The sequence below is a fragment of the Nerophis lumbriciformis genome, linkage group LG03 (assembly GCF_033978685.3).
Source record: "Nerophis lumbriciformis linkage group LG03, RoL_Nlum_v2.1, whole genome shotgun sequence".
In the NCBI taxonomy this organism is placed as follows: Eukaryota; Metazoa; Chordata; class Actinopteri; order Syngnathiformes; family Syngnathidae; genus Nerophis; species Nerophis lumbriciformis.
Window position 1 is genome coordinate 68,064,992 of NC_084550.2, and position 27,122 is coordinate 68,092,113.

The window sequence follows — 27,122 nt, forward strand, 5'->3', positions numbered from 1 at the left end:
GTTAAAATCAGGCACTCTGAAGCTTTTTTCAGGGATATTGCGTGATGGGTAAAATTTTGAAAAAAACTTCGAAAAATATAATAAGCCACTGGGAACTGATTTTTAATGGTTTTAACCCTTCTGAAATTGTGATAATGTTCCCCTTTAACGACGACCGGACAACAAAGTATGGATGTTCCGCACCGAGCAAGTACTCAAGTTGTTGTTTCCTGTCGGACGTTTAAAGCGACGTACAGGGTTCTAGAAAAGTAGCAACAATGGTGGAAATCCACACGCTTAAGCTTCATCACGAAACTTTGTCAAATCTATTTGAGTAGATATTGTGCATGAAGATTTTTAGTTTGTTTTGTATTGAGATTGCTGAGGGGCTGGGCGATATGGCCTGTTATTAATATCTCTATTTTTAGGCCATGTCACGATACACCATATATATCTCGATATTTTGCCTTAGCCTTAAATGAACACTTGATGCATATAATCACAGCAGTATGATGATTCTATGTGTTTTGATTGATTGATTGAGACTTTTATTAGTAGGTTGCACAGTGAAGTACATATTCCGTACAATTGACCACTAAATGGTAACACCCCAATAAGTTTTTCAACTTGTTTAAGTCGGCAGCAAGATACAGATATATACTATCAGATATATACTATCATCATAATACAGTCATCACACAAGATAATCACATTGAATTATTTACATTATTTATAATCCAGGGTGTGGAGGGGGGCACCGGATGTAAGTGTCAAAAAGACAGCCAAAAGAGTTTGATATGAGAATAAATCTAAAGTTAAAATATAGGGTAGAAATGCACCCATTTGCAGGAAATGTAGTCTTGATTTTCAACATTTTCTTTCAAGGTTTGCATGTCTACATTAAAACATTCTTCTTCATACTGCATTAATATATGCTACTTTTAAACTTCCATGCAGAGAAGGAAATCACAACTAAAAAAATCACAAATTTTTTCATACGGTGTTGATGTGGAAATTTTTGCCTCTGCATTTTGATGGTGTGGGCGTGTGGCACCGAATGGAGGTAAGCGTCTCGACAGATGTCACAATATTTGAACAATGATGACGAAAACTGTTTTCTCTGTCCTGTCCGTGTGTCGAAAATTGTTATGCGCTTATTTTTTTATTTGATTTTGTGCGTGGCATAGATTTGCTATGCGCAGAGGACGCTTAAACAGTGCGCAATTGCACAGGCGCGCACCTTAGAGGGAGCGTTGCTCGCACGGCTGCGCTAGCATCACAGCTAACATTAGCCATGCTGCTACCTCTCTGCTCGGGGAGGACGTATACGTATGTGACGTATGACGTGACAGTATGTGACGGGTGTCGTGACAGTATGTGACGTGTGTAAGAAGGTGCACTTGCTGTCTGTGAGAGGGAGACACAGGAAAGAGTGAGAAGAGCCTGTCGTGTAATGCCAGCAGCTAAAAGCAACTGCGTGAGAATCCACAGACCTGTGGATGTGTTGAAGGTGTGCTGGAAAATGCGTAACGGAAATTAGGGAGCAGCAGAAAAGTGGAATGTATTATTTAAATCGGTGCGTTGGAAAACACGGACCGGAGTTTTTTTTTAAACTGGATCTGGATCGGCATTTTCCCATGCCTTGCCGATACGCAATTTTTGGCAAATATCGGCAGCCGGTCCGATCCAAATATCGGATCGGGACATCCCTAATTTACACAACGTGCCAACTTCACTGGTTTTGGGTTTTTGTACAATAGGAAATATGAATCCTGACAAATTGTCTTGTGACACACCTAACCGTATACCCTCTGTCGCCCCCTCTTGGCCGGCAGGCTTTGAGCACTTTGAAGCGAGCGCCAAGGACAACATCAACGTGAAGCAGACCTTCGAGAGGCTGGTGGACATCATCTGCGAGAGGATGTCTGACACGCTGGACAACAGCGATCCCACCGTCACCGGAGCCAAACAAGGGCCGCAGCTCACCGAGCAGCCGCAGAGGTCCCATCAGGACTGTGCTTGCTAAATGCATCACACACACACACACACACACACACACACACACACACTACATTTGTTCTCCTGATGTCCATATAACTTTTTAAAGTCATGTTATCAGTTGATGTCATGTGAACCTGCACACATCCATGTATCAGAAACACAGGCGCTGACTGCTGCTGAGATTGTCAACCCGTCGTCGTCCTATATCCTCGTCATAGTCCCAAAGATGATCTATATCACCGAGAAATCACATGCGAGCACTAAATAGTGCTAATGTAGTCACGCCTTTTAACACGCAGACATTCCCATGTTTTACTGCATGCACCGTGCTGGATTCAAACACGCTTTTAACCCTTGTGCAACCTTAAGATTGACTTTACACCAGGGGTGTCAAACTCATTTTAGATCAGGGGCCACATGGAGAAAAATCTACTCCCAAGTGGGCCGGATTGGTAAAATCACGGCACGATACCTTAAAAATAAAGACAACTTCAGATTGTTTTCTTTGTTTAAAAATAGAACAAGCAGATTCTGAAATTGTACAAAACATTAATGTTGTTGGGGTTTATTTACACTTGCATGTTTGCGGTTAATAGTATTATATCTTTATTTTTCGTTATTTATATTTTCTGAATAAATGATGTGATAATGTTCATCAGTCAACTCATTGGTGTTAATTTTCAATCTATCAAGATAAAAAAAAAATCATATCAAAATCAAATTACAGTATTTTATTTATGTAGTTTGATCATTTTCCTCGACTGATGTACTAACATCATGTGCTTTATTTTGTACATACCGTATTTTTCGGAGTATAAGTCGCTCTGGAGTATAAGTTGCACTGGCCGAAAATGCATAATAAAGAAGAAAAAAAACATATGAGTCGAATTTTTGGGGGAAATTTACTTGATAAAAGCCAACACCAAGAATAGACATTTGAAAGGCAATTTAAAATAAATAAAGAATAGTGAACAACAGGCTGAATAAGTGTACGTTATATGAGGCATAAATAACCAACTGGTATGTTAACGTAACATATTATGGTAAGAGTCATTCAAATAACTATAACATATAGAACATGCTATACGTTTACCAAACAATCTGTCACTCCTAATCGCTAAATCCCATGAAATCTTATACGTCTAGTCTCTTACGTGAATGAGATAAATAATATTATTTGATATAATGTGTGAATAATTTCACACATAAGTCGCTCCTGAGTATAAGTCGCACCCCCGGCCAAACTATGAAAAAAACTGCGACTTATAGTCCGAAAAATACGGTAAATAAAATGGAATTTCAATACCACTGTTTTTAGCGGTAAATTTTTGTTGTTTTAATGTTTTTATTGTTTGTTTTTTAATGTTTTAGTGTCTTACTGTATATACAAAAAAACAGTACCAAAGTTGATTTTACAGTAAAAAAAAAAAAAACTCAGGAGGCAGAATTGAACCGTAAAATCTATTGCCAATTTTACAGTGTAGAATTTGATTGATAATTTGTTTTGAAATCATAAGTGAAGCAGATATTTATCTTTTTTTTTTTTTTTAACAATAAACATTTTTGGAATACATATTTTGATAATATTGAATTTTAAAAGATGTGCAAATGCATGCAGTACATGATTTTTAATGGCAAAAGGGAAAGAACAAATATATTTAGTAATTATATTTACCGTTTTTTTTCGGAGTATAAGTCGCTCCGGAGTATAAGTCGCACTGGCCGAAAATGCATAATAAAGAAGGAAAAAAAACATATGTAAGTCGCACTGGAGTACAAGTCGCATTTTTTTGGGAAATGTATTTCATAAAAGCCAACACCAAGAATAGACATTTGAAAGGCAATTTAAAATAAATAAAGAATAGTGAACAACAGGCTGAATAAGTGTACGTTATATGAGGCATAAATAACCAACTGGTATGTTAACGTAACATATTATGGTAAGAGTCATTCAAATAACTATAACATATAGAACATGCTACACCAGTGGTTCTTAACCTTGTTGGAGGTACCGAACCCCACCAGTTTCATATGCGCATTCACCCAACCCTTCTTTAGTGAAAAATAAAATGTTTTTTTTCAAATTCAAGACAAAGTTATATGTTTTTGGTAACACTTTAGTATGGGGAACATATTCTAAGTAACAAAGACTTAATTTAGTTATTTGGTTAGGGTTAGGGGGTTAGAGTTATAATAAGGCCGTGCCAAATAAGGCATTATTAAGTACTTAATAATGACTAGTTAAGAGCCAATATGTTACTAATTTGCATGTTAATAAGCAACTAATTAATGGTGAATATGTTCCCCATACTAAAGTGTTACCATGTTTTATTACTGGTGCACAAAATGAAGCGTGCATGAACATCACCTTGTTCAAAGAACAAAACCAACACAGTGCATAAACTCACAACAAATTACACACCTGCAAATCAGTCTGACTTCTGCTGTTGCCGTATCCGTAATACGCCGATAGGGAGAAGTTTTTATTTACACGATGAGTCAGGTGTGTTTTGACCTCCGCCGAACCCCTGAGCCCGACTCACCGAACCCAGGTTAAGAACCACTGTGCTATACGTTTACCAAACAATCTGTCACTCCTAATCGCTAAATCCCATGAAATCTTATACGTCTAGTCCAGGGGTCGGCAACCTTTACCAGTCAAAGAGCCATTTTGACCAGTTTCACAAATTATAGAAATCAATGGGAGCCGCAAAATCTTTTTGAAATTTTCAATGAAATAACACTGCATACGAAATTTTTTTTTTTGCATTGTGCTATGTATTTCTAGGGGTCTCAGACACGCTGCCCACACCTTTATGTGGAATTTGACAACTGGTGGAGCACGCGGGTTTTATTTAAAGGCGCTTGTCAGCGTCATGCGTGCCGTGATGGTACAGCATATAGCACCCACTACAGTCAGCGTGCATGATCAGCCACACGTTGTATGGGGCTTCCGCTTTGCTCACGTAGGTGACAGCAAGGCATACTTGGTCAACAACCACACAGCTCACACTGACGGTGGCGGTATAAAAAAAACAAAAAACTTTAACACTCATACTAATAATACACCAAACAAGAATGACAAACACATTTCGGGAGAACATCTGCACCGTAACACAACATAAACACAACAGAACAAATACCCAGAATCCCATGCAGCCCTAACTCTTCCGGGATACATTATATACCCCCCCCCCACCACCCCCACCCCTGCTACCAAACTCCGCCCACCTCAACCGACGCACGGGGGGGGGGGGGGGGGGGGGGGTTTGGTGGTAGCAGGGGTGTATAATGTAGCCCGTAAGAGTCAGGGCTGCATGGGATTCTGGGTGTTTGTTCTGTTGTGTTTATGTTGTGTTAAGGTGCAGATGTTCTCCCGAAATGTGTTTGTCATTCTTGTTTGGTTTTGGTTCAAAGTGTGGCGCATTATTAGTAAGAGTGTTAAAGTTGTTTTATATGACCACCGTCAGTGTAACCTGTGTGGCTGTTGACCAAGTATGCCTTGCTGTCACGTACGTGTGCAAGCTACAGATGTATATTGTTTACCAAGTGTTGGGCTGGCACGCTGTTAACAGACTGTAGAGGGCGCCAAATGTTGTACCATCATGGCACGCCCTTATTATAGCCGTAAGGGTGAAAATCGGTGAATATTAATCCCGGGAGTTTTCTGCAAGAGGCACTGAAATCCGGAAGTCTCACGGGAAAATTGGGGGGTTCAGCAAGTAAGCTGCTGAGCCGCATCAGAGTGATCAAAGAGCCGCGGGTTGCCGACCCCTGGTCTAGTCTCTTACGTGAATGAGCTAAATAATATTATTTGGTATTTTACGCTAATGTGTTAATAATTTCACACATAAGTCGGTCCTGAGTATAAGTCACAACCCCGGCCAAACTATGAAAAAAAACTGCGATTTATAGTCGGAAAAATACGGTATGTATCCTCATCTACAAAGATACAAAGAATTGCTATTGCAACCTCCAGTGGACACATTTAGAACAGCTGTTTATTTCATTCAAAAATTTCAGGTTGATTTTTATACTGAGCAAACTAATCCCACGGGCTGTACGTTTGACACCCCTTCTTTACATACTTACGCTTATGTTCCAAAAGGGACACGCTCATAAACAAAAAAAATATGTTAAGCTTTTAACGCTTGAAATTTTTAAACACCTTAGATCTAATAATGTAAAATTTCTGTGGCTTATTTGTCCCAAAAAAAAAAAATTTTCTACAATGGGAAAATGCAAAATAGACAATATTTCTAAAGATGAGTTGCAGAGTGGAATTTATGAGGTTGGGAAATGACTGCCTTAAATATGTCAATAGTTCATGGCAACTTTTATTTTGATACAATAGACCAAATATATTTTTTACAGTGTCTACTGAGATAGAATTGGAGAGAAAGCAGACAGGACTTGGTTGAGTTTATTGATGGCTGCCATTTTGTGTATCATTGCATTGCAGCAGTTTAATGGCAGGTCGACTCATTTACACTCATCAAAGCTCTGAGAATTATGCTCATTGTTTTCTGGCGCCGTATTAAGTTAAAACAATGAAATTAATTATTTTTTTGTGGGGGAAAAGCGTAGTAATATACGTACCAGGATTACAGTCCATTAAAAACAGCAGTTATAATGGGAGTCAATGGAAAGTGTATATACTTTTATATCCTGTTCTAACATTGCGATCCAAAACACAATGCAAAAAAACGCTCCCTGGCAAAATTTCACACAGCAAACCTTCATACTGATCAATCATATCGCATAAAGAACACATGTCATGCTTGTTTTGCACAAGGGTTAAATAAGCAGCATTCCATCAACCCTTCTTGTTTGCTCATGAGGTCCGAACCATGCCTGTCGACATTTGCATTGAAAAGCAAGGGACATTTTCCAGAAATTGTCGCCTGCAGTGAAAGTTACAATAGGTTTTTTTAAATAAAAAAAACGATATTTAAAGGGGAACATTATCACAATTTCAGAAGGGTTAAAACCATTAAAAATCAGTTCCCAGTGGCTTATTTTATTTTGAGAAAATGGCTGATTGCTTCCCGATGTGACGCCACGTTGTGACGTCATCGCTCCGAGAGCGAATATTAGAAAGGCGTTTAATTCGCCAAAATTCACCCATTTAGAGTTCGGAAATCGGTTACAAAAATATATGGTCTTTTTTCTGCAACATCAAGGTATATATTGACGCTTACATAGGTCTGGTGATAATGTTCCCCTTTAAACGGCAGTACAACGGAAAAGAAGAGCCACATGCAGAAGTTTCCCGTAGAAAACGTGGGTGGGAGTAGACCGGTATTGTCAGACTATTTTGACTGATTCTACCTTCCATCTCGCTGCAAATGTTGTGTTGATTGGGTTTGGTCAGGTGACATCATCGGTCCGCCCGCGATTATTAAGCTTTAAACCCGACGGGGGAGTTGAAGACAATATCAAATCGTTAGTCAAATCGTTGTTTTACGCCTTCCTACCTTTTTAACTTAAAGGGGAACATTATCACAATTTCAGAAGGGTTAAAACCATTAAAAATCAGTTCCCAGTGGCTTATTTTATTTTTCGAAGTTTTTTTCAAAATTTTACCCATCACGCAATATCCCTAAAAAAAGCTTCAAAGTACCTGATTTTAACCATCGTTATATACACCCGTCCATTTTTCTGTGACGTCACACAGTGATGCCAATACAAACAAACAGCAAGGTATAGCGACATTAGCTCGGATTCAGACTCGGTTTTCAGCGGCTTAACACTGTCTGATAAGATAATTACTAACAACTATGAACTAGGTTTACAGCATATGAAATACATTTGGCAACAACATGCACTTTGAGAGTGCAGACAGCTAAGAACATATATTTTTCCACGATTTCAGCACTGAGGTTAACCATACCTAAATAGACACAAAATACTGCATTACACAAGACTACCCGAATGTACTCGAATGATTGAAAAAAATGAATGTTTTTAAGCTAAATTATTGGTAAACACAGTTTATGTATAATAATTTACGTAAAACCGCGAGTAATGAATACAGTTTTCATCAATTAATATATTCTGTAGACATACCCTCATCCGCTCTCTTTTCCTGAAAGCTGATCTGTCCAGTTTTGGAGTTGATGTCAGCAGGCCAGGGAAGCTAGGGTCGATATTCTTCTCTTGATCACCTTCGGTGGCATAAGGGACGGTGTGAGCCAAGACATCCAGGGGGTTTAGCTCGCTCGTCTGCGGGAACAAACTGCCGCCATTGCTTGCCGTGCTACCGAGGTCCTTTGTCCCTGAATAGCTCACACACTCCGGCAGATTCAATGGGGGTCTGGCGGCAGATTTCTTTGACTTTATCGTTGGAAATGCATCTGCTTTGAGTGTTGCAGGATATCCACACATTCTTGCCATCTCTGTCGTAGCATAGCTTTCGTCGGTAAAGTGTGCGGAACAAACGACTGACCATTTCGTCGACTTTCCCCACAGCCTCATATTTTGAACAAATTTCGTCCAATTTCTTGCCACTTTGGGCCACTGGTGCAACTTGAATCTGTCCCTGTTGGTGTTGTTACACCCTCCGACAACACACCGACGAAAGTGAGAAAATGGCGGATTGCTTCCCGATGTGACGTCACGTCAGCTATTGAGCCATATCGGTTTGAAACGTATGCAAGCGAAACCGACGAAAACGACACGACAGCCAGCGACACGGGAGAAAGCGAGGACGAATTCGGCGATCGCCTTCTAACCAACGATTGGTATGTGTTTGTTTGGCATTAAAGGAAACTAACAACTATGAACTAGGTTTACAGCATATGAAATACATTTGGCAACAAATTGCACTTTGAGAGTGCAGACAGCCCAATTTTCATCAATTAATATATTCTGTAGACATACCCTCATGTCAGCAGGCCAGGGAAGCTAGGGTCGATATTCTTCTCTTGATCACCTTCGGTGGCATAAGGGACGGTGTGAGCCAAGACATCCAGGGGGTTTAGCTCACTCGTCTGCGGGAACAAACTGCCGCCATTGCTTGCCGTGCTACCGAGGTCCTTTGTCCCTGAATAGCTCACACACATTTCGTCCAATTTCTTGCCACTTTCGCATCTTTGGGCCACTGGTGCAACTTGAATCCGTCCCTGTTCGTGTTGTTACACCCTCCGACAACACACCGACGAGGCATGATGTCTCCAAGGTATGGAAAACAGTCGAAAAAAACGGAAAATATCAGAGCTGATTTGATTCGGTGTTTGAGAAAATGGCGGATTGCTTCCCGATGTGACGTCGGTTCGAGAGCGAATATTAGAAAGGTGTTTAATTCGCCAAAATTCACCCATTTAGAGTTCGGAAATCGGTTAAAAAAATATGTTTTTTTTCTGCAATATTAAGGTATATATTGACGCTTACTAGAGATGCGCGGTTTGCGGACACAACCGCGGAGTCCGCGGATTATCCGCGGGTCGGGCGGTTGAAATAAAAAAAAATTAGATTTTAAATACCGGTAGATTCAGGCGGGTGGCAGTTAAACCAATTCGGAAATATATATACATAGTTAAATGTTGTTACCCACATACGAAAAACGAGCAGCACTCTTTGAAACAGGCAATTATTTATCATCAGGCACCTGCAGCACGCCACAACAGAAGAAGAAGAAAAAAAAAGATCGCAACGCCGGCAGCAAACGTGGTACGCGACAAACTAAAAAAGGGAATACTAAAGACCAGGGGAAAAAAAGGCCAGAAAAGTTCAGCGTGGACTCGTTTTGATGAGGTTGTAAATCAGGATGATAGTAATGCTGGCTACGTGATTTGCAAGAGCTGCGACGCTGTTTATGTCTACGACAGTCACAAAACCGGGACATCTAACATGGTGCATCACATTTGTGCAAAACCCCGAATCTCCACAAACACCCTGAGCATGAGCAGTTTCGTCCGCCGTGATCCCAGAAGAGTGCCACAGGATGGTAAAACAAGGCTTACAGATGCATGTGTGAACGCAGCTGCCTGCAGCAGTTTGAGTGGCGCGAGCGCGCTTGGAGGTGCGCTCAGCGCGGCTCCCAGATTATTGCGCACTGGTGTGCGTCTGGGCCGTGACAGCGTGGCACGCATTGAATGTCTCTGCTGCATTGGACCAGTCTCCTTTCTTTAACAGGCAAAAGCTTTATAACCTCACTAATGCCTTGCATCGTCTATATTAGATATATAACAACGGGCGGGTGCGGGCGCGGGCGGGTGCGGTTTTGATAAAATGTTAGTTCGGGTGTATGGCGGATGGTTGACGACTTTTGTGATGCAGTTGCGGATGAAATAATTGCCTATCCGCGCATCTCTAACGCTTACATAGGTCTGGTGATAATGTTCCCCTTTAAAAACGTGTTTACAAGAGCCTGCGGTGGACAGCATCTTTTTATTTATTTATTTGAAATGTTTTGCTAATCTAATCCGTCTGACGCTGCATCCACTCTGTGCTGCTTCATAGTGTGTTTTTATTAGGAACAAGAAGAGACGAGCGTGTAAATGTTTGAACTATGCGTTTTGAAATACAGAACAAACTTCTACACATAAAAGTATTTATAATGTGCTTTAGAGTGCATGTTGTTGGTGGACTGGATGGTTTGAGTTCAGAGTTCAAACTGTGCTCCATAATCAAAGACATGCGATCCAGCAGCACCATCAACTTGCACTGGATCGTTATTTTTGGAAGGGAACGCACGTTTAATGTCCAATCTGCTATTGAGTTTTGTTTGCCCGTGTGTGTGTGTGCAGTGCAGACCCTGGCAACCACTAATGTGCTGAGGCATGTTTTTTTATTTATAACTTATTTATTTTACTCTTACGCGCTCTAAAGAACTTTTATTTGACACGTCGGCCGTTTACGAGCGCGTGACGCGTCCTGGGGAGGAGAGTTCAGACATTCCGGTCATTAATGGGCAGCTTGTTTGTCTTCTCATATCAGTTATGTAACCTTTTAAGACATGCCAGCGTAACGGCAGACTGTTCTCACGGAGCAATAAGCGCTTGTTTGAATTTCCTCGGTGGATGTTTTCCACGCGCGTCCTTCTGATGAATTGTCCTGTCCACAGAGCTAAATATAGACATTTCCATATTCCTGTTTGTCTCGCACCGTCAACACCTGTCGCAGCTCCGCGGGGAAGACGGCAAGCTGGCTACGCTGAAAAGTTACCACGAGAAATCTGGTTTCACTTTGGGAACTTGTTTGTGTTACCGTTGTTTTGCCACGGCTGTAGGCGCCCTCCCCCCCGTGTCACCACTCTTGTAAATACTGCCCGTCTGGTACTAGTTGTGTGAATCGTGCTGTAATAACTGTAATGCCAGATTTGCTCAAATGAGGGATCAATAAATAAATCCTCGCAGCTGGATTTGGTTGACGTGCTACAATGACTCCCAAATGTTAGTCCTTGACTCACGTCCACCTCTTGTCCAGCAGAGGGCGTCACAAGCTATAATATTTCCTCCTCTTATGCCAGTTTCCTAACCTTTTACTGAGCCTAGTGCTTCTCAAATCTTTTCACACACACACACACTCTCCACTGTGACTATAAATAGTATAATTGTGTGAATGCTCCAAAACATTCGCACATATGGTTTTCTACACCAAAATTAATCTATTTATTCACCACTTCCTTCTCCAGATTTTGGCACGCTCTACCTTCCACATTTTCCACCTGATTCAAACCGTTCCATCTTCAAACTGTTCAGCCTATTCGGGAGTCGCAGGCTTTCCCTTGACAAATTCCCAGACTTCCCAGAATTCCAGGTTTCCCGGGGCATTTTTCCCATTCAAAATGAATTGGCCATTTTTCAAACTTCCATCATTTCCACATTTTCAACCGATTCAAACCATTCCACCTTCAACACATTCCACCCATTTGAGAATTCAAACGACCATTTTTTCCAAGTTAAAAAAAAATTCCAGGATTTTCCAGAATTCCGGGTTTTTCCAGGACATTTTTCCCATTCAAAATGAATTGGCCATTTTTCAAACTTCCATCATTTCCACATTTTTCAACTGATTCAAACCATTCCACCTTCAACACATTCCACCCATTTGCGAATTCAAACGACCATTTTTTCCAAGTTAAAAAAAATTCCAGGATTTTCCAGAATTCCGGGTTTTTCCAGGACATTTTTCCCATTCAAAATGAATTGGCCATTTTTCAAACTTCCATCATTTCCACATTTTTCAACTGATTCAAACCATTCCACCTTCAACACATTCCACCCATTTGCGAATTCAAACGACCATTTTTTCCAAGTTAAAAAAAATTCCAGGATTTTCCAGAATTCCGGGTTTTTCCAGGACATTTTTCCCATTCAAAATGAATTGGCCATTTTTCAAACTTCCATCATTTCCACATTTTCAACCGATTCAAACCATTCCACCTTCAACACATTCCACCCATTTGCGAATTCAAACGACCATTTTTTCCAGGTTAAAAAAAATTCCAGGATTTTCCAGAATTCCGGGTTTTTCCAGGACATTTTTCCCATTCAAAATGAATTGGCCATTTTTCAAACTTCCGCCATTTCCACATTTGTCTAACGATTAAAACCATTCCACCTTCAACACATTCCACCAAACTGCGAATTCAAACTACCCTTTTTCCAAGTTCAAAAAAATTCCAGGATTTTCCAGAATTCCAGGTTTTCCCGGACATTTTTCAAACTTCCACCATTTCCACATTTTTTAACCGATTCAAACCATTCCACCTTCAACACATTCCACCAATCTTCGAATTCAAACTACCAATTTTTCCAAGTTAAAATTTTTTTCCAGGATTTTCCAGAATTCCAGGTTTTTCCAGGACATTTTTCCCATTCAAAATGAATTGGCCATTTTTCAAACTTCCATCATTTCCACATTTTTCAACTGATTCAAACCATTCCACCTTCAACACATTCCACCCATTTGCGAATTCAAACGACCATTTTTTCCAAGTTAAAAAAAATTCCAGGATTTTCCAGAATTCCGGGTTTTTCCAGGACATTTTTCCCATTCAAAATGAATTGGCCATTTTTCAAACTTCCATCATTTCCACATTTTCAACCGATTCAAACCATTCCACCTTCAACACATTCCACCCATTTGCGAATTCAAACGACCATTTTTTCCAAGTTAAAAAAAATTCCAGGATTTTCCAGAATTCCGGGTTTTTCCAGGACATTTTTCCCATTCAAAATGAATTGGCCATTTTTCAAACTTCCGCCATTTCCACATTTGTCTACCGATTAAAACCATTCCACCTTCAACACATTCCACCAATCTTCGAATTCAAACTACCATTATTTCCAAGTTCAAAATAATTCCAGGATTTTCCAGAATTCCAGGTTTTCCGGGACATTTTTCAAACTTCCACCATTTACACATTTGTCAACCGATTCAAACCATTCCACCTTCAACACATTCCACCAATCTGCGAATTCAAACTACCATTTTTTCCAAGTTCAAAAAAATTCCAGGATTTTCCAGAATTCCTGGTTTTCCAAGGCCCTATTTCCACCCTTTTTTCTGGCGACTACTTCTTCCACATTTTTCAACGGATTCAAACCATTCCACCTTCAACACATTCCACCAATCTGCGAATTCAAACTACCCTTTTTCCAAGTTCAAAAAAATTCCAGGATTCTCCAGAAATCCAGGTTTTCCGGGACATTTTTCCCATTCAAAATTAATTGGCAATTTTTCAAATTTCCATAATTTTCACATTTTTCAACCGATTCAAACCATTCCACCTTCAACACATTCCACCAATCTGCAAATTCCAACTACCCTTTTTCCAAGTTAAAAAAAAATTCCCAGAATTCCAGGTTTTCCGGGACATTTTTCCCATTCAAAATGAATTGGCCATTTTTCAAACTTCCACCATTTCCACATGTTTCAACCGATTCAAACCATTTTACCGTCAACACATTCCACCAATCTGCAAATTCAAACTACCCTTTTTCCAAGTTCAAAAAAATTCAAGGATTTTCCAGAATTCCAGGTTTTCCGGGACATTTTTCCCATTCAAAATGAATTGGCAATTTTTCACATTCCCATCATTTCCACATTTTTCTACCGATTCAAACCATTTCACCTTCAACACATTCCACCAATCTGCAAATTCAAACTACGCTTTTTCCAAGTTCAAAAAAAATTCCCAGAATTCCAGGTTTTCCGGGAGATTTTTCCCATTCAAAATGAATTGGCCATTTTTCAAACTTCCACCATTTCCACATGTTTCAACCGATTCAAACCATTCCACCTTCAACACATTCCACCAATCTGCAAATTCAAACTACCCTTTTTCCAAGTCCAAAATAATTCCAGGATTTTCCAGAATTCCAGGTTTTCCGGGACATTTTTCCCATTCAAAATGAACTAGCCGTTTTTCAAACTTCCATCATTTCCACATTTTTCAACCGATTCAAACCATTCCACCTTCAACACATTCCACCAATCTGCAAATTCAAACGACCCTTTTTCCAAGTAAAACAAAATTCCAGGATTTTCCATAATTTCGAGTTATCCAAAGCTCTATTTACACCCTTTTTCCTAGCAACTACTCCTTCCACATGTTTCAACCGATTCAAACCATTCCACCTTCAACACATTCCACCAATCTACAAATTCCAACTACCCTTTTTCCAAGTTCAAAAAAATTCCAGGACTTTCCAGAATTCCAGGTTTTCCGGGACACTTTTCCCATTCAAAATGAATTGGCAATTTTTCACATTTCCATCATTTCCACATTTTTCAACCGATTCAAACCATTCCACCTTCAACACATTCCACCAATCTGTAAATTCAAACTACCCTTTTTCCAAGTTAAAAACAATTCCAGAATTTTCCAGAATTCCAGGTTTTCCGGGACATTTTTCAAACTTCCACCATTTACACATTTTTCAACTGATTCTAACCATTCCACCTTCAACACATTCTACCAATCTGCGAATTCAAACTAACATTTTTTCCAAGTTAAAAAAAATTCCAGGATTTTCCAGAATTCCTGGTTTTCCAAGGCCCTATTTCCACCCTTTTTTCTGGCGACTACTTCTTCCACATTTTTCAACCGATTCAAACCATTCCACCTTCAACACATTCCACCAATCTGCGAATTCAAACTGCCCTTTTTCCAAGTTCCAAAAAATTCCAGGATTTTCCAGAATTCCAGGTTTTCCCGGACATTTTTCAAACTTCCACCATTCCCACATTTTTCAACCGATTCAAACCATTCCACCTTCAACACATTCCACCAATCTGCGAATTCAAACTACCATTTTTTCCAAGTTAAAAAAAAATTTCCAGGATTTTCCAGAATTCCTGGTTTTCCAAGGCCCTATTTCCACCCTTTTTTCTGGCGACTACTTCTTCCACATTTTTCAACCGATTCAAACCACTCCACCTTCAACACATTCCACCAATCTGCGAATTCAAACTACCCTTTTTCCAAGTTCAAAAAAATTCCAGGATTCTCCAGAATTCCAGGTTTTCCAGGACATTTTTCAAACTTCCACCATTTCCACAGTTTTCAACCGATTCAAACCATTCCACCTTCAACACATTCCATTAATCTTTGAATTCAAACTACCATTTTTTCCAAGTTCAAAATAATTCCAGGATTTTCCAGAATTCCAGGTTTTCCGGGACATTTTTCCCATTCAAAATGAATTGGCCATTTTTCAAACTTCCGCCATTTCCACATTTGTCTACCGTTTCAAACCATTCCACCTTCAACACATTCCACCAATCTGCAAATTCAAACGACCCTTTTTCCAAGTAAAACAAAATTCCAGGATTTTCCAGAATTCCGGATTTTCCAAAGCCCTATTTACCGATACACCCTTTTTTCTAGCGACTACTCCTTCCACATTTTTCAACCGATTCAAACCATCCCACCTTCAACACATTCCACCAATCTACAAATTCCAACTACCCTTTTTCCAAGTTCAAAAAAATGCCATGATTTTCCTGAATTCCAGGTTTTCCGGGACATTTTTCAAACTTCCACCATTCCCACATTTTTCAACCGATTAAAACTATTCCACCTTCAACACATTCCACCAATCTGCAAATTCAAACTACCCTTTTTCCAAGTTAAAAAAAAAGTTTTTCTAAAGCCCTATTTCCACCCTTTTTTTGGCGACTACTCCTTCCACATTTTTCAACCGTTCTACAGTCAAAACATTCCTCTTAATCAGGACCAAAAACAAAAAAGTTCCCCGGTTTTCCCCAAATTCCAGGAATTCCGTAATAACATTTCTCAATTCAACATGTTACTACTTCAACATTTCTCGACCCATTTGGAAAAATTCCAACACCAACCATTTCAACTCATTCAAACTAATCAAGTTTTTTACCATTTTCAACAACAACAAAAACCCGCTTTTCCCGAAATTCTTTATTTTTTTGGGAAATTCCCATTGAAAGGAATGGGACATTCTTCAAAGTTCCGCAACTCCCACATTTATCATCTAATTCAAACTGTTCCAACTTCAAAATATTCAGCCTGTTTGGGAATTGTGTGCTCTACTTTCTAAATTCCAGGATTTCACTTTAACTTCAGCATTGGAGCATTCACACGCAATTCCTTCAGGAATTGCCTCATCTAGAGTGTCTATAAAATTGTTATAAGTACACCTCTGCATAACATTGTAATCTTATTAACATTAAAAAGTATTTCCTTGGCTTCACTGTGGTTACAGTGAAGCCAAGGACTACATACGCTTCATCATAATCTGCTACGGAAAAAAAACATTTTTACCCGAGGTCACACACACACACCCCGATTGCCGACATAATGATTCACAATTCTATATGAAGTTGGGTAAGTATGGCCTTCATCTAGTTTAGGCTAATGTTTGTTTTCTTTGCTTTACACGCGTTGATTATCTAGGAGACTGACCCAGGCACTTAGCTTTTCCACACACCATCCTGACTCACGGTTTCAACATTTGGTTCTACTTAAATGTGTATTTAATCACTTTGTACTTTCTGCAACCATTGGAAATTGTAGTGCTCTCCCCTGAGTTAAGCAGGTAGGCTGGTATTGGTGGTGTCGTTCAGCGTGTAGAGCGGCTTTACGGAAAAATAAGGGTTCCTGGTTTAAATCCGGCTTCTGCCATTGTGTCCTTGGGCATAACACTTCTCCCACCTTGCCCCCAGTGCCACCCACACCGATGTAACCTTCAATGTATGGCTTTCCCAATGTAAAGTGAGTAGGGACAATTTTGAAATAGCACTATATAAACCTCATTCATCAAATTCCACTTTAATAACATTAGGCGGAGAAGTGCTGCTTCGGACTTTTTGTCTTGTTAAACTTGCATGTGAACTTTTTTTTAGCCAACTTTGCAGCCGAATACCTCAAATTCATATAACATGGCACTAAATAAAGGTCCGCTTATAACGGAGTCAATGGGAGGTCCTCTATTCCAGTGTTTTTCAACCACTGTGAGATACAGTCTGGTGTGCCGTGGGAGATGATCTAATTTCACCTATTTGGGTTAAAAATATTTTTTTGAAAACCAGTAATTATAGTCTGCAAATGATGTGTTGTTGTTGAGTGTCGGTGCTGTCTAGAGCTCGGCAGAGTAACCGTGTAATACTCTTTCATATCAGTAGGTGGCAGCCGGTAGCTAATTGCTTTGTAGATGTCGGAAACAGCGGGAGGCAGGGTGCAGGTAAAAAGGTATCGAATGCTTAAACCAAAAATAAACAAAAGGTGAGTGCCCCTAAGAAAAGGCATTGAAGCTTAGGGAAGGCTATGCAGAACGAAACTAAAACTGAACTGGCTGCTAAGTAAACAAAAACCATACTTGCCAACCCTGAGACCTCCGATTTCGGGAGGTGGGGGGTGTGGTTGGGGGTGGGACGGGGGCGTGGTTAAGAGGGGAGGAGTATATTGACAGCTAGAATTCACCAAGTCATATATATATATATATATATATATATATATATACATATATATATATATGTATATGTATATATATATATATACATTCTGAATATATGCAAATGAAACTGTGTTTAGATAATTGATACTTCAAACTTGCATAAATAAATATTAAGGAATATAACATAACTTGGCTTCTGAGAGCTTCAAAATGTAATGAATAAAATGCTAAAGTTGTTGATAAACCAGCAATTATTTTAATAATTAAATATGGTCATTTTAAATGAATTATTATGATAATTTAAAATTAATTATTTCTGATATGTTTATTTTAATGTATAATTCTATGGCTGGATGTAATAAGGAGTCAGAAAAAATAAAAATAAAAATACAATTAATTTGGATGTTTTTAGCAAAATATAGTAAAAATGTATTTTTTTTTTTTTTTTTTTTTTTATTAATAAATATATTTATTTTTAGGTAAGATAAACATAATAATACAATCTATCTCTAGTCTGGATGATTTAGTTCTTGTCACCCTGTTGTCCTCACTCAGGTCCGCATGTAGCTGAAGGGGGCGTGGCCTCCAGCTCCGGCTGAAAATCGGGAGATTTTCGGGAGAATATTTGTCCCGGGAGGTTTTCGGGGGAGGCGCTGAATTTCGTGAGTCTCACGGAAAATTCGGGAGGGTTGGCAAGTATGACAAAAACAGAATGCTGGACGACAGCAAAGACTTACTGTGGAGCAAAGACGTCGTCCACAAAGTACATCCGAACATGACATGACAATCAACAATGTCCCCACAAAGAAGGATAAAAACAACTAAAATCTTCTTGATCGCTAAAACAAAGTAGATGTGGGAAATATCGCTCAAAGGAAGACATGAAACTGCTACAGGAAAATACCAAGAAAAAGACATTAAAATAGGAGCTCAAGACAAGAACTAAAACACTACACACAGGAAAACAGCAAAAAACTCCAAATAAGTCAGGGCGTGATGTGACAGGTGGTGACAGTACACCTACTTTTAGACAAGAGCTATAGTGATGCATGCTTGGTTATGCTTTAAAGTCATATCCAACAACGTTTTACTGTCAACTGAGTTTCGTTTTTTTGTGCTTCCACATTTTTTCAAGGCAAAAAATGTGCCTCGGCTCAAAAAAGGTTGAAAACACTCCTCTATTCCACCCATAAATCTCTCTAAAAAAAACATCCGAAAAGCATCAACAATACTCCATTTATATTTCGTGACCTGAATATTGACCAAATATTTTTGATGATATAAGCATTTTTATTATTTTTTTGGCTGCGCTGTGATCTTAGAGAGCTAACAGCTTGCGTGCCAGCTGTATTGACGTCATCAGCTGGTGAGCTGCTTTCACGCCGTGGAGCTAGAAAGTTCTATCATAGATCATAAACAATGCCTCTCACCTGGATAGTAGAAGGATGAAGACGTAATCTGACGTGCTGGTCAACTTTGTCGTCCAATTTAGACCCGGAAATGGCGAGAAAGACTCCAAAAGACACTTGGTCCCCTATGGGTCATTCTTCATCTAAATGGGAATATATGAACGTCCTAGCAGTCGGCATCCTAATGACAGCCGACATTGTACAGTAAGTGATGTTTTATTATGTTTGCTGGCTCTCATAATAATCAATGTTTTAAAAAAAAACTAACGTTGTGATGCGCTTTTGGAAGTTAATGAGCCGCCGAATGTTTAAAATGATCAAAATACGTAAATATGACATGTTATAGTGAAAGTGCCCGTTACCACATTACATACAGTATATACTTGGTGTGTATATCAAATATTTTTAGAGCGCTTTTTAGGCAAAAAAGATCGACTACCATTGGTAAACGGACTTTTGATCGCATTTATTTATGAGTTAGCATGCATTTGAAAAAAGAAAAACGTGTTCTTGTTTTACATAAAGATGGTGAATGATAGGCAAAATTCCCCAAAACATTTTTTTTTTTATAATTGCCATATTTAAATGACTTTACAAAAGTGCAACATCCTCCCGTCCTGCATGAGCACTATACATTGATTATGTCTAGATCAGGGGTGTTCATTCCGTCGATCGCGAGCTACCGGTCGATCTCGGAGGGTGTGTCAGTCGATCACCAGCCAGGCATTAAAAAAATAGTCCTAAAAATGAGCGATCATAAATCTTCACTATGACGTCACTTTCGTCACTTGATTGACATTCACGGCACCCGAGGGTCTTCTGAGATGACGCTGGCTGCAGCCAGCTCATTAAAATTACCGACTGGAAGGCGAGAAAGACTTTATTTCAACAGACTCTGGCGCCGTACCTGTCGTCAAAACTCCAAAGACCGACTGCACAGTTGCACAGTTGCGCTAACAAAATAAGAGTCTCAGAAAGCTGGCGTGCACAAGCTAGCAAGCTACGGAGTTTGCCGACAATGTATTTCTTGTAAAGTGTATACAAAGGAGTACGGAAGCTGGACAAATAAGATGCCAAAAACCAACCACTTTCATGTGGTATTGGACAGAAAGGAGGACTTTTTTTCTCCTCCATTCGAAAATGCGGACGTTTTTAGCACCACTGTCTGATTCCAATCAATGCAAGTCATCAGAATCAGGTAATACACCAACTTATATTCTTGTCTTCATGAAAGAAAGGAATCTATATGTGTTAAACATGCTTGTATTATTTTTAAACACCTTAACTTGTTAACAATATTAACTATATGTGTTAAACATGCCTGCATTATCTTTAAACACCTTAACTTGTTAACAATATTAACTATATGTGTTAAACATGCTTGTATTATCTTTAAACACATTTAACTTATTAATAATATTAACTATATGTATTAAACATGCTTGTATTATCATTAAACACCTTTAACTTGTTAACAATATTAACTATATGTGTTAAACATGCCTGCATTATCTTTAAACACCTTAACTTGTTAACAATATTAACTATATGTGTTAAACATGCTTGTATTATCATTAAACACCTTTACGTTATTAACAATATTAACTATATGTGTTAAACATGCTTGTATTATCATTAAACACCTTTAACTTGTTAACAATATTAACTATATGTGTTAAACATGCTTGTATTATCTTTAAACACCTTTAACATATTAATAATATTAACAATATGTATTAAACATGCTTGTATTATCATTAAACACCTTTAACTTGTTAAAAATATTAACTATATGTGTTAAACATGCTTGTATTATCTTTAAACACCTTTAACTTATTAATAATATTAACTATATGTATTAAACATGCTTGTATTATCATTAAACACCTTTAACTTGTTAACAATATTAACTATATGTATTAAACATACTTGCATTATCATTAAACACCTTTAATTTATTAACAATATTAACTATATGTATTAAACATACTTGTATTATCATTAAACACCTTTAATTTATTAACAATATTAACTATATGTATTAAACATACTTGTATTATCATTAAACACCTTTAATTTATTAACAATATTAACTATATGTATTAGACATACTTGTATTATCATTAAACACCTTTAATTTATTAGCAATATTAACTATATGTATTAAACATTCTTGTATTATCATTAAACACCTTTAATTTATTAACAATATTAACTATGTGTTAAACATGATTGCATTATCATTAAACACCTTTAATTTATTAACAATATGTGTTAAACATGCTTTCATTATCATTAAACACCTTTAACTTATTAACAAAAACATATATTTCATAAATAAGCAGAGGTGGGTAGAGTAGCCAGAAATTGTACTCAAGTAAGAGTACTGTTACTTTAGAGATTTATTACTCAAGTAAAAGTAAGGAGTAGTCACCCAAATATTTACTTGAGTAAAAGTAAAAAGTATGTTGTGAAAAAGTACTGAGTAACTGATGAGTAACATACACACTCATATCATATATATATATATATATATATATATATATATATATATATATATATATATATATATACATATACATTGATATATACAGTATATAAGTTATATTTATTTATTTTGCTGTTTTTGTTTACATGTTAAAGGTGTTTTAATGAATATACATGCATGTTTAACATATAGATTCCTTTCTTTAATGAAGACTAGAATATAAGTTGGTGTATTACCTGATTCTGATGACTTGCGTTGATAGTAATCAGACAGTAGTGATGATAACGTCCACGTTTTCAAATGGAGGAGAAGAAAAGTTCCTCCTTTCTGTCTAATACCACATGAAAGTGGTGGGTTTTTGGCATCCTATTTGTCCAGCTTCCATATTCGTTTTTATACACTTTACAAGAAATATATTGGCGTCAAACTCCGTAGCTTGCTAGCTTGTTTGCGCTGGCTTTCGGAGAGTCTTGTTTTGAAAGCGCAGGCGCGATGCCGCGGCACTTTTATTGTGAAGACAGGAACGTCCTCATGTGCGGTCAGTCTTGAGGCTTTTGACGGTACGGTTGAAATAAAACAAGTATCTTTTTTCCTTCACACTTTTGATTGATTGATTGGAACTTTTATTATTAGATTGCACAGTACAGTACATATTCCGTACAATTGACCACTAAATGGTAAGACCCCAATAAGTTTTTCAACTTGTTTAAGTCAGGTCATGTGACCACCTGGCTCTGTTTGATTGGTCCAACGTCACCAGTGACTGCATCTGATTGGTGGAACGAAGTGAAACGTCACCAGTAAGGCAGGCACTATGAAGGTCTGTCTGACAGACCAAAACAAACAAAGCGTGCATTAACAGATCGATAAAAATCAGTAGCGAGTAGCGAGCTGAATGTAGATAAAAGTAGCGTTCCTTCTCTATAAATATACTTAAGTAAAAGTAAAAGTATGTTGCATTAAAACTACTCTTAGAAGTACAATTTATCCCAAAAGTTACTCAAGTAGATGAACGGAGTAAATGTAGCGCGTTACTACCCACCTCTGTAAATAAGTAAATATAAATTATATATATGAATGAGGTAGATCCCCACGACTTGATCAATTGAAAAGTAGCTCGCCTGCAGAAAAAGTGTGAGCACCCCTGGTCTAGATTAACAAATATATATTAGTTGTAGTAAATAAATTGCTTTTGCATCATCCATCCATCCATTTTCTACCGCTTATTCCCTTTGGGGTCGCGGGGGGCGCTGGAGCCTATCTCAGCTACAATCGGGCGGAAGGCGGGGTACACCCTGGACATCAATTAATTAAAAATTGGCTAATTCCCAATGCATCTGGAAAAGACTGAGCTATGGTTATCAGTACATTATGTTGACTAATAGCTGAGAAAACACTAATAATTTAGTGAATTTGGGGAAATATGACATGTCAGCTGTGAGAATCCATCATACATGAATACCAGGCATGTGATTTTTCCGTCTAAAGTCGGAATTCCGTCTTTTTTAATCTCGGGGAGAAAAAAAATAATTATCTCCCGGTTTTTTTTCCTACCCTAAATCAAGATTCGAGACGTAGTTTATATTACGCCGTAGTTGATTGGTCGATATGTTCCTTGTGACCAATCAGGACGTCTGTTATGAATGATGACGTTAATAACGTCATCATTCATAATGGTTATTACCGCCATTTTCCATATGTAAACGATGTCGGTTCTCGAGAGAAAGGACGCTTTACGAGTAAAAGAAATTGATAACATGTCAAAATTAAGTTTCGATGGGACTGGATGGAAAGGGAAATCACTGATACTGTTGGGAAGAAGGAAGTTACGACTTTGTTCGGTGATTTTATTCGGAAAGGTTTTGTGCACGTGGTGTCATGATAATATTGACTATGGATCACGAGGTTTCAAGGCTTTGGAAGTACATGCGAAACGCCAAAAACAAATGAAACAACTTGAAGCAAGGTATGTTCTATTAATGATGTTTTCATGTCTTTAAACACTAAAATATTTTCTTCAAATGGTGCTGTCTTTGTTAATTTTAGCATGTTAAATTGGTGAAAAACCAGGAGCTTCGGGGTGCGTCTCCCCCCTTGTCCCCCCACCAGGACCTGGACCAGACCCCCGGAAATTTTTTCAGTCTTTTTCATTGTGGTCAAATCACATGCCTGGAATACACAAGTATACTTTCATGGGCGTCCATCATGGCATCATAATGACAGCCGACATTGTACAGTAAGTGATTTATTACGCTTGTTGCTCTCATGAAGTCTGCAGCGAGTAATAATCACTAATGTAATGCCGAATGTTTAAAATGATCAAAATACGTAAACATGACATGTTATAGTGAATGTCCCCGTTACCACTTAGTTCAGGGGTCGGCAACCCAAAATGTTGAAGGAGCCATATTGGACCAAAAATACAAAAACAAATATGTCTGGAGCCGCAAAAATTAAAAGCCATATTACATACATATAGTGTGTCATGAGATATAAACTGAATTAAGAGGACTTAAAGGAAACTAAATGACCTCAAATATAGCTACAAATGAGGCATAATGATGCAATATGTTACATATTGCATCATTATGCCTCATTTGAGATGTCCGATAATATCGGCCGATAAATTCTTTAAAATGTAATATCGAAAATTATCGGTATCGTTTTTTTTATTATCGGTATCCTATTTTTTTTTTTTTTTAATTAAATCAACATAAAAAACACAAGATACACTTACAATTAGTGCACCAACCCAAAAAAAACTCCCTCCCCCATTTACACTTATTCACACAAAAGGGTTGTTTCTTTCTGTTATTAATATTGTGGTTCCTACATTATATATCAATATATATCAATACAGTCTGCAAGGGATACAGTCTGTAAGCCCACATGATTGTGCGTGCTGCTGCTCCACTAATAGTACTAACCTTTAACACTTAATTTTACTCATTTTCATTCATTACTAGTTTCTATGTAACTGTTTTTATATTGTTTTACTTTCTTTTTTATTCAAGAAAATGTTCTTCATTTATTTATCTTATTTTATTTTTTATTTTTTTTAAAGGACCTTATCTTCACCATACCTGGTTGTCCAAATTAGACATAATAATGTGTTAATTCCACGACTGTATATATCGGTATCGGTTGATATCGGTATCAGTAATTAAGAGTTGGACAATATCGGATATCGGCAAAAAGCCATTATTGGACATCCCTAAATATGTACATATAGCTAGCCTGAATAGCATGTTAGCATCGATAAGCTTGCAGTCAAGTCAATGACATCAACAAAACTCACCTTTGTGCATTCATGCACAACGTTAAAAGTTTGGTGGACAAAATGAGACAGAAAAAGAAGTGGCATAAAATACGCCCTATAAAGTCAGAGGAAGTTATGCATGTAAACAAACTACGGTGAGTTCAAGGACCGCCAAAATTAGTAGGACAAAACGGCGCTCGCCAAATACTCGAATCAGTGAAGCATGTTTAATACAAACAGTGTGCTTTATAACAATTAGGGAGGTTTGTGTAATGTTTGTCCTCCTACAGAAACCATATTAAAACAAAAAATATATTTTTACCCCCTCATCTTTTTCCATTTTTCATACATTTTTGAAAAAGCTCCAGAGAGCCACTAGGGCGGCGCTAATGCGGCTCTAAAGCCGTGGGTTGCCGACCCCTGACTTAGTGTGTATATAAAACCTTCATTAAGTGTTAGAATATTTTTTAGCGCTTTTTAGGCTAAATTGATCCCGAAAGGGACAAACAGTAGAAAATTGATGGATGGATAGATCGACTATCATTGGCTCTATTGTAAGCGGACTTTTGAAAAAAAAAGGCCTGCTCAGTGGATTAGTGGTTAAGAGTGTCCGCCCTGACATCGGTAGGTTGCGAGTTCAAACCCCGGCCGAGTCATGCCAAAGACTATAAAAATGGGAGCCTCTACCTCCCTGCTTGGCACTCAGCATCAAGGCTTGGAATTGGGGGTTAAATCACCCCCAATTCGGCCACCGCTGCTGCTCACTGCTCCCCTCACCTCCCAGGGAGTGGAACAAGGGGATGGGTCAAATGCGGAGAGTAATTTCACCACACCTAGTGTGTCTGTGAGACTATCAGTGGTACTTTAATAACTTATTTTTTTAACACGTGTTCTTGTCTTACAAACCCCATTTCCATATGAGTTGGGAAATTGTGTTAGATGTAAATATAAACGGAATACAATGATTTGCAAATCCTTTTCAACCCATATTCAGTTGAATATGCTACAAAGACAACATATTTGATGTTCAAACTCATAAACTTTATTTATTTTTTTGCAAATAATAATTAACTTAGAATTTCATGGCTGCAACACGTGACAAAGTAGTTGGGAAAGGGCATGTTCACCACTGTGTTACATGGCCTTTCCTTTTAACAACACTCTGTAAGCGTTTGGGAACTGAGGAGACACATTTTTGAAGTGGAATTCTTTCCCATTCTTGCTTGATGTACAGCTTAAGTTGTTCAACAGTCCGGGGGTCTCCGTTGTGCTATTTTAGGCTTCATAATGTGCCACACATTTTCAGTGGGAGACAGGTCTAGACTACAGGCAGGCCTGTCTAGTACCCGCACTCTTTTACTATGAAGCCACGTTGATGTAACACGTGGCTTGGCATTGTCTTGCTGAAATAAGCAGGGGCGTCCATGGTAACGTTGCTTGGATGGCAACATATGTTGCTCCAAAACCTGTATGTACCTTTCAGTATTAATGGCGCCTTCACAGATGTGTAAGTTACCCATGTCTTGGACACTAATACACCCCCATACCATCACTGATGCTGGCTTTTCCACTTTGCGCCTATAACATTCCGGATGGTTCTTTTCCTCTTTGGTTCGGAGCACACGACATCCACAGTTTCCAAAAACAATTTGAAATGTGGACTCGTCAGACCACAGAATACTTTTCCACTTTGTATCAGTCCATCTTAGATGAGCTCAGGCCCAGCGAAGCCGACGGCGTTTCTGGGTGTTGTTGATAAACGGTTTTCGCCTTGCATAGGAGAGTTTTAACTTGCACTTACAGATGTAGCGACCAACTGTAGTTACTGACAGTGGGTTTCTGAAGTGTTCCTGAGCCCATGTGGTGATATCCTTTACACACTGATGTCGCTTGTTGATGCAGTACAGCCTGAGGGATCGAAGGTCACGGGCTCAGCTGCTTACGTGCAGTGATTTCTCCAGATTCTCTGAACCCTTTGATGATATTACGGACCGTAGATGGTGAAATCCCTAAATTCCTTGCAATTGCTGGTAAAGAAAGGTTTTTCTTAAACTGTTCAACAATTTGCTCACGCATTTGTTGACAAAGTGGTGACCCTCGCCCCA

The 27,122-nt window shown here is 38.4% G+C and overlaps 1 protein-coding gene across 1 annotated transcript in view; it reads left to right on the top strand.

Annotated features, from left to right (window-relative positions):
• Positions 1–4,957, top strand: part of LOC133589006 (ras-related protein Rab-3A-like) — a 34,427-nt gene extending 29,470 nt beyond the window's left edge. The window contains exon 5 of the mRNA XM_061941674.1: positions 1,815–4,957. Coding sequence (XP_061797658.1) covers positions 1,815–2,005 — 191 coding nt within the window. The 3' untranslated portion in view covers positions 2,006–4,957. The remainder of the gene's footprint in view (positions 1–1,814) is intronic.
• The last annotated feature ends 22,165 nt before the right edge of the window (positions 4,958–27,122 follow it).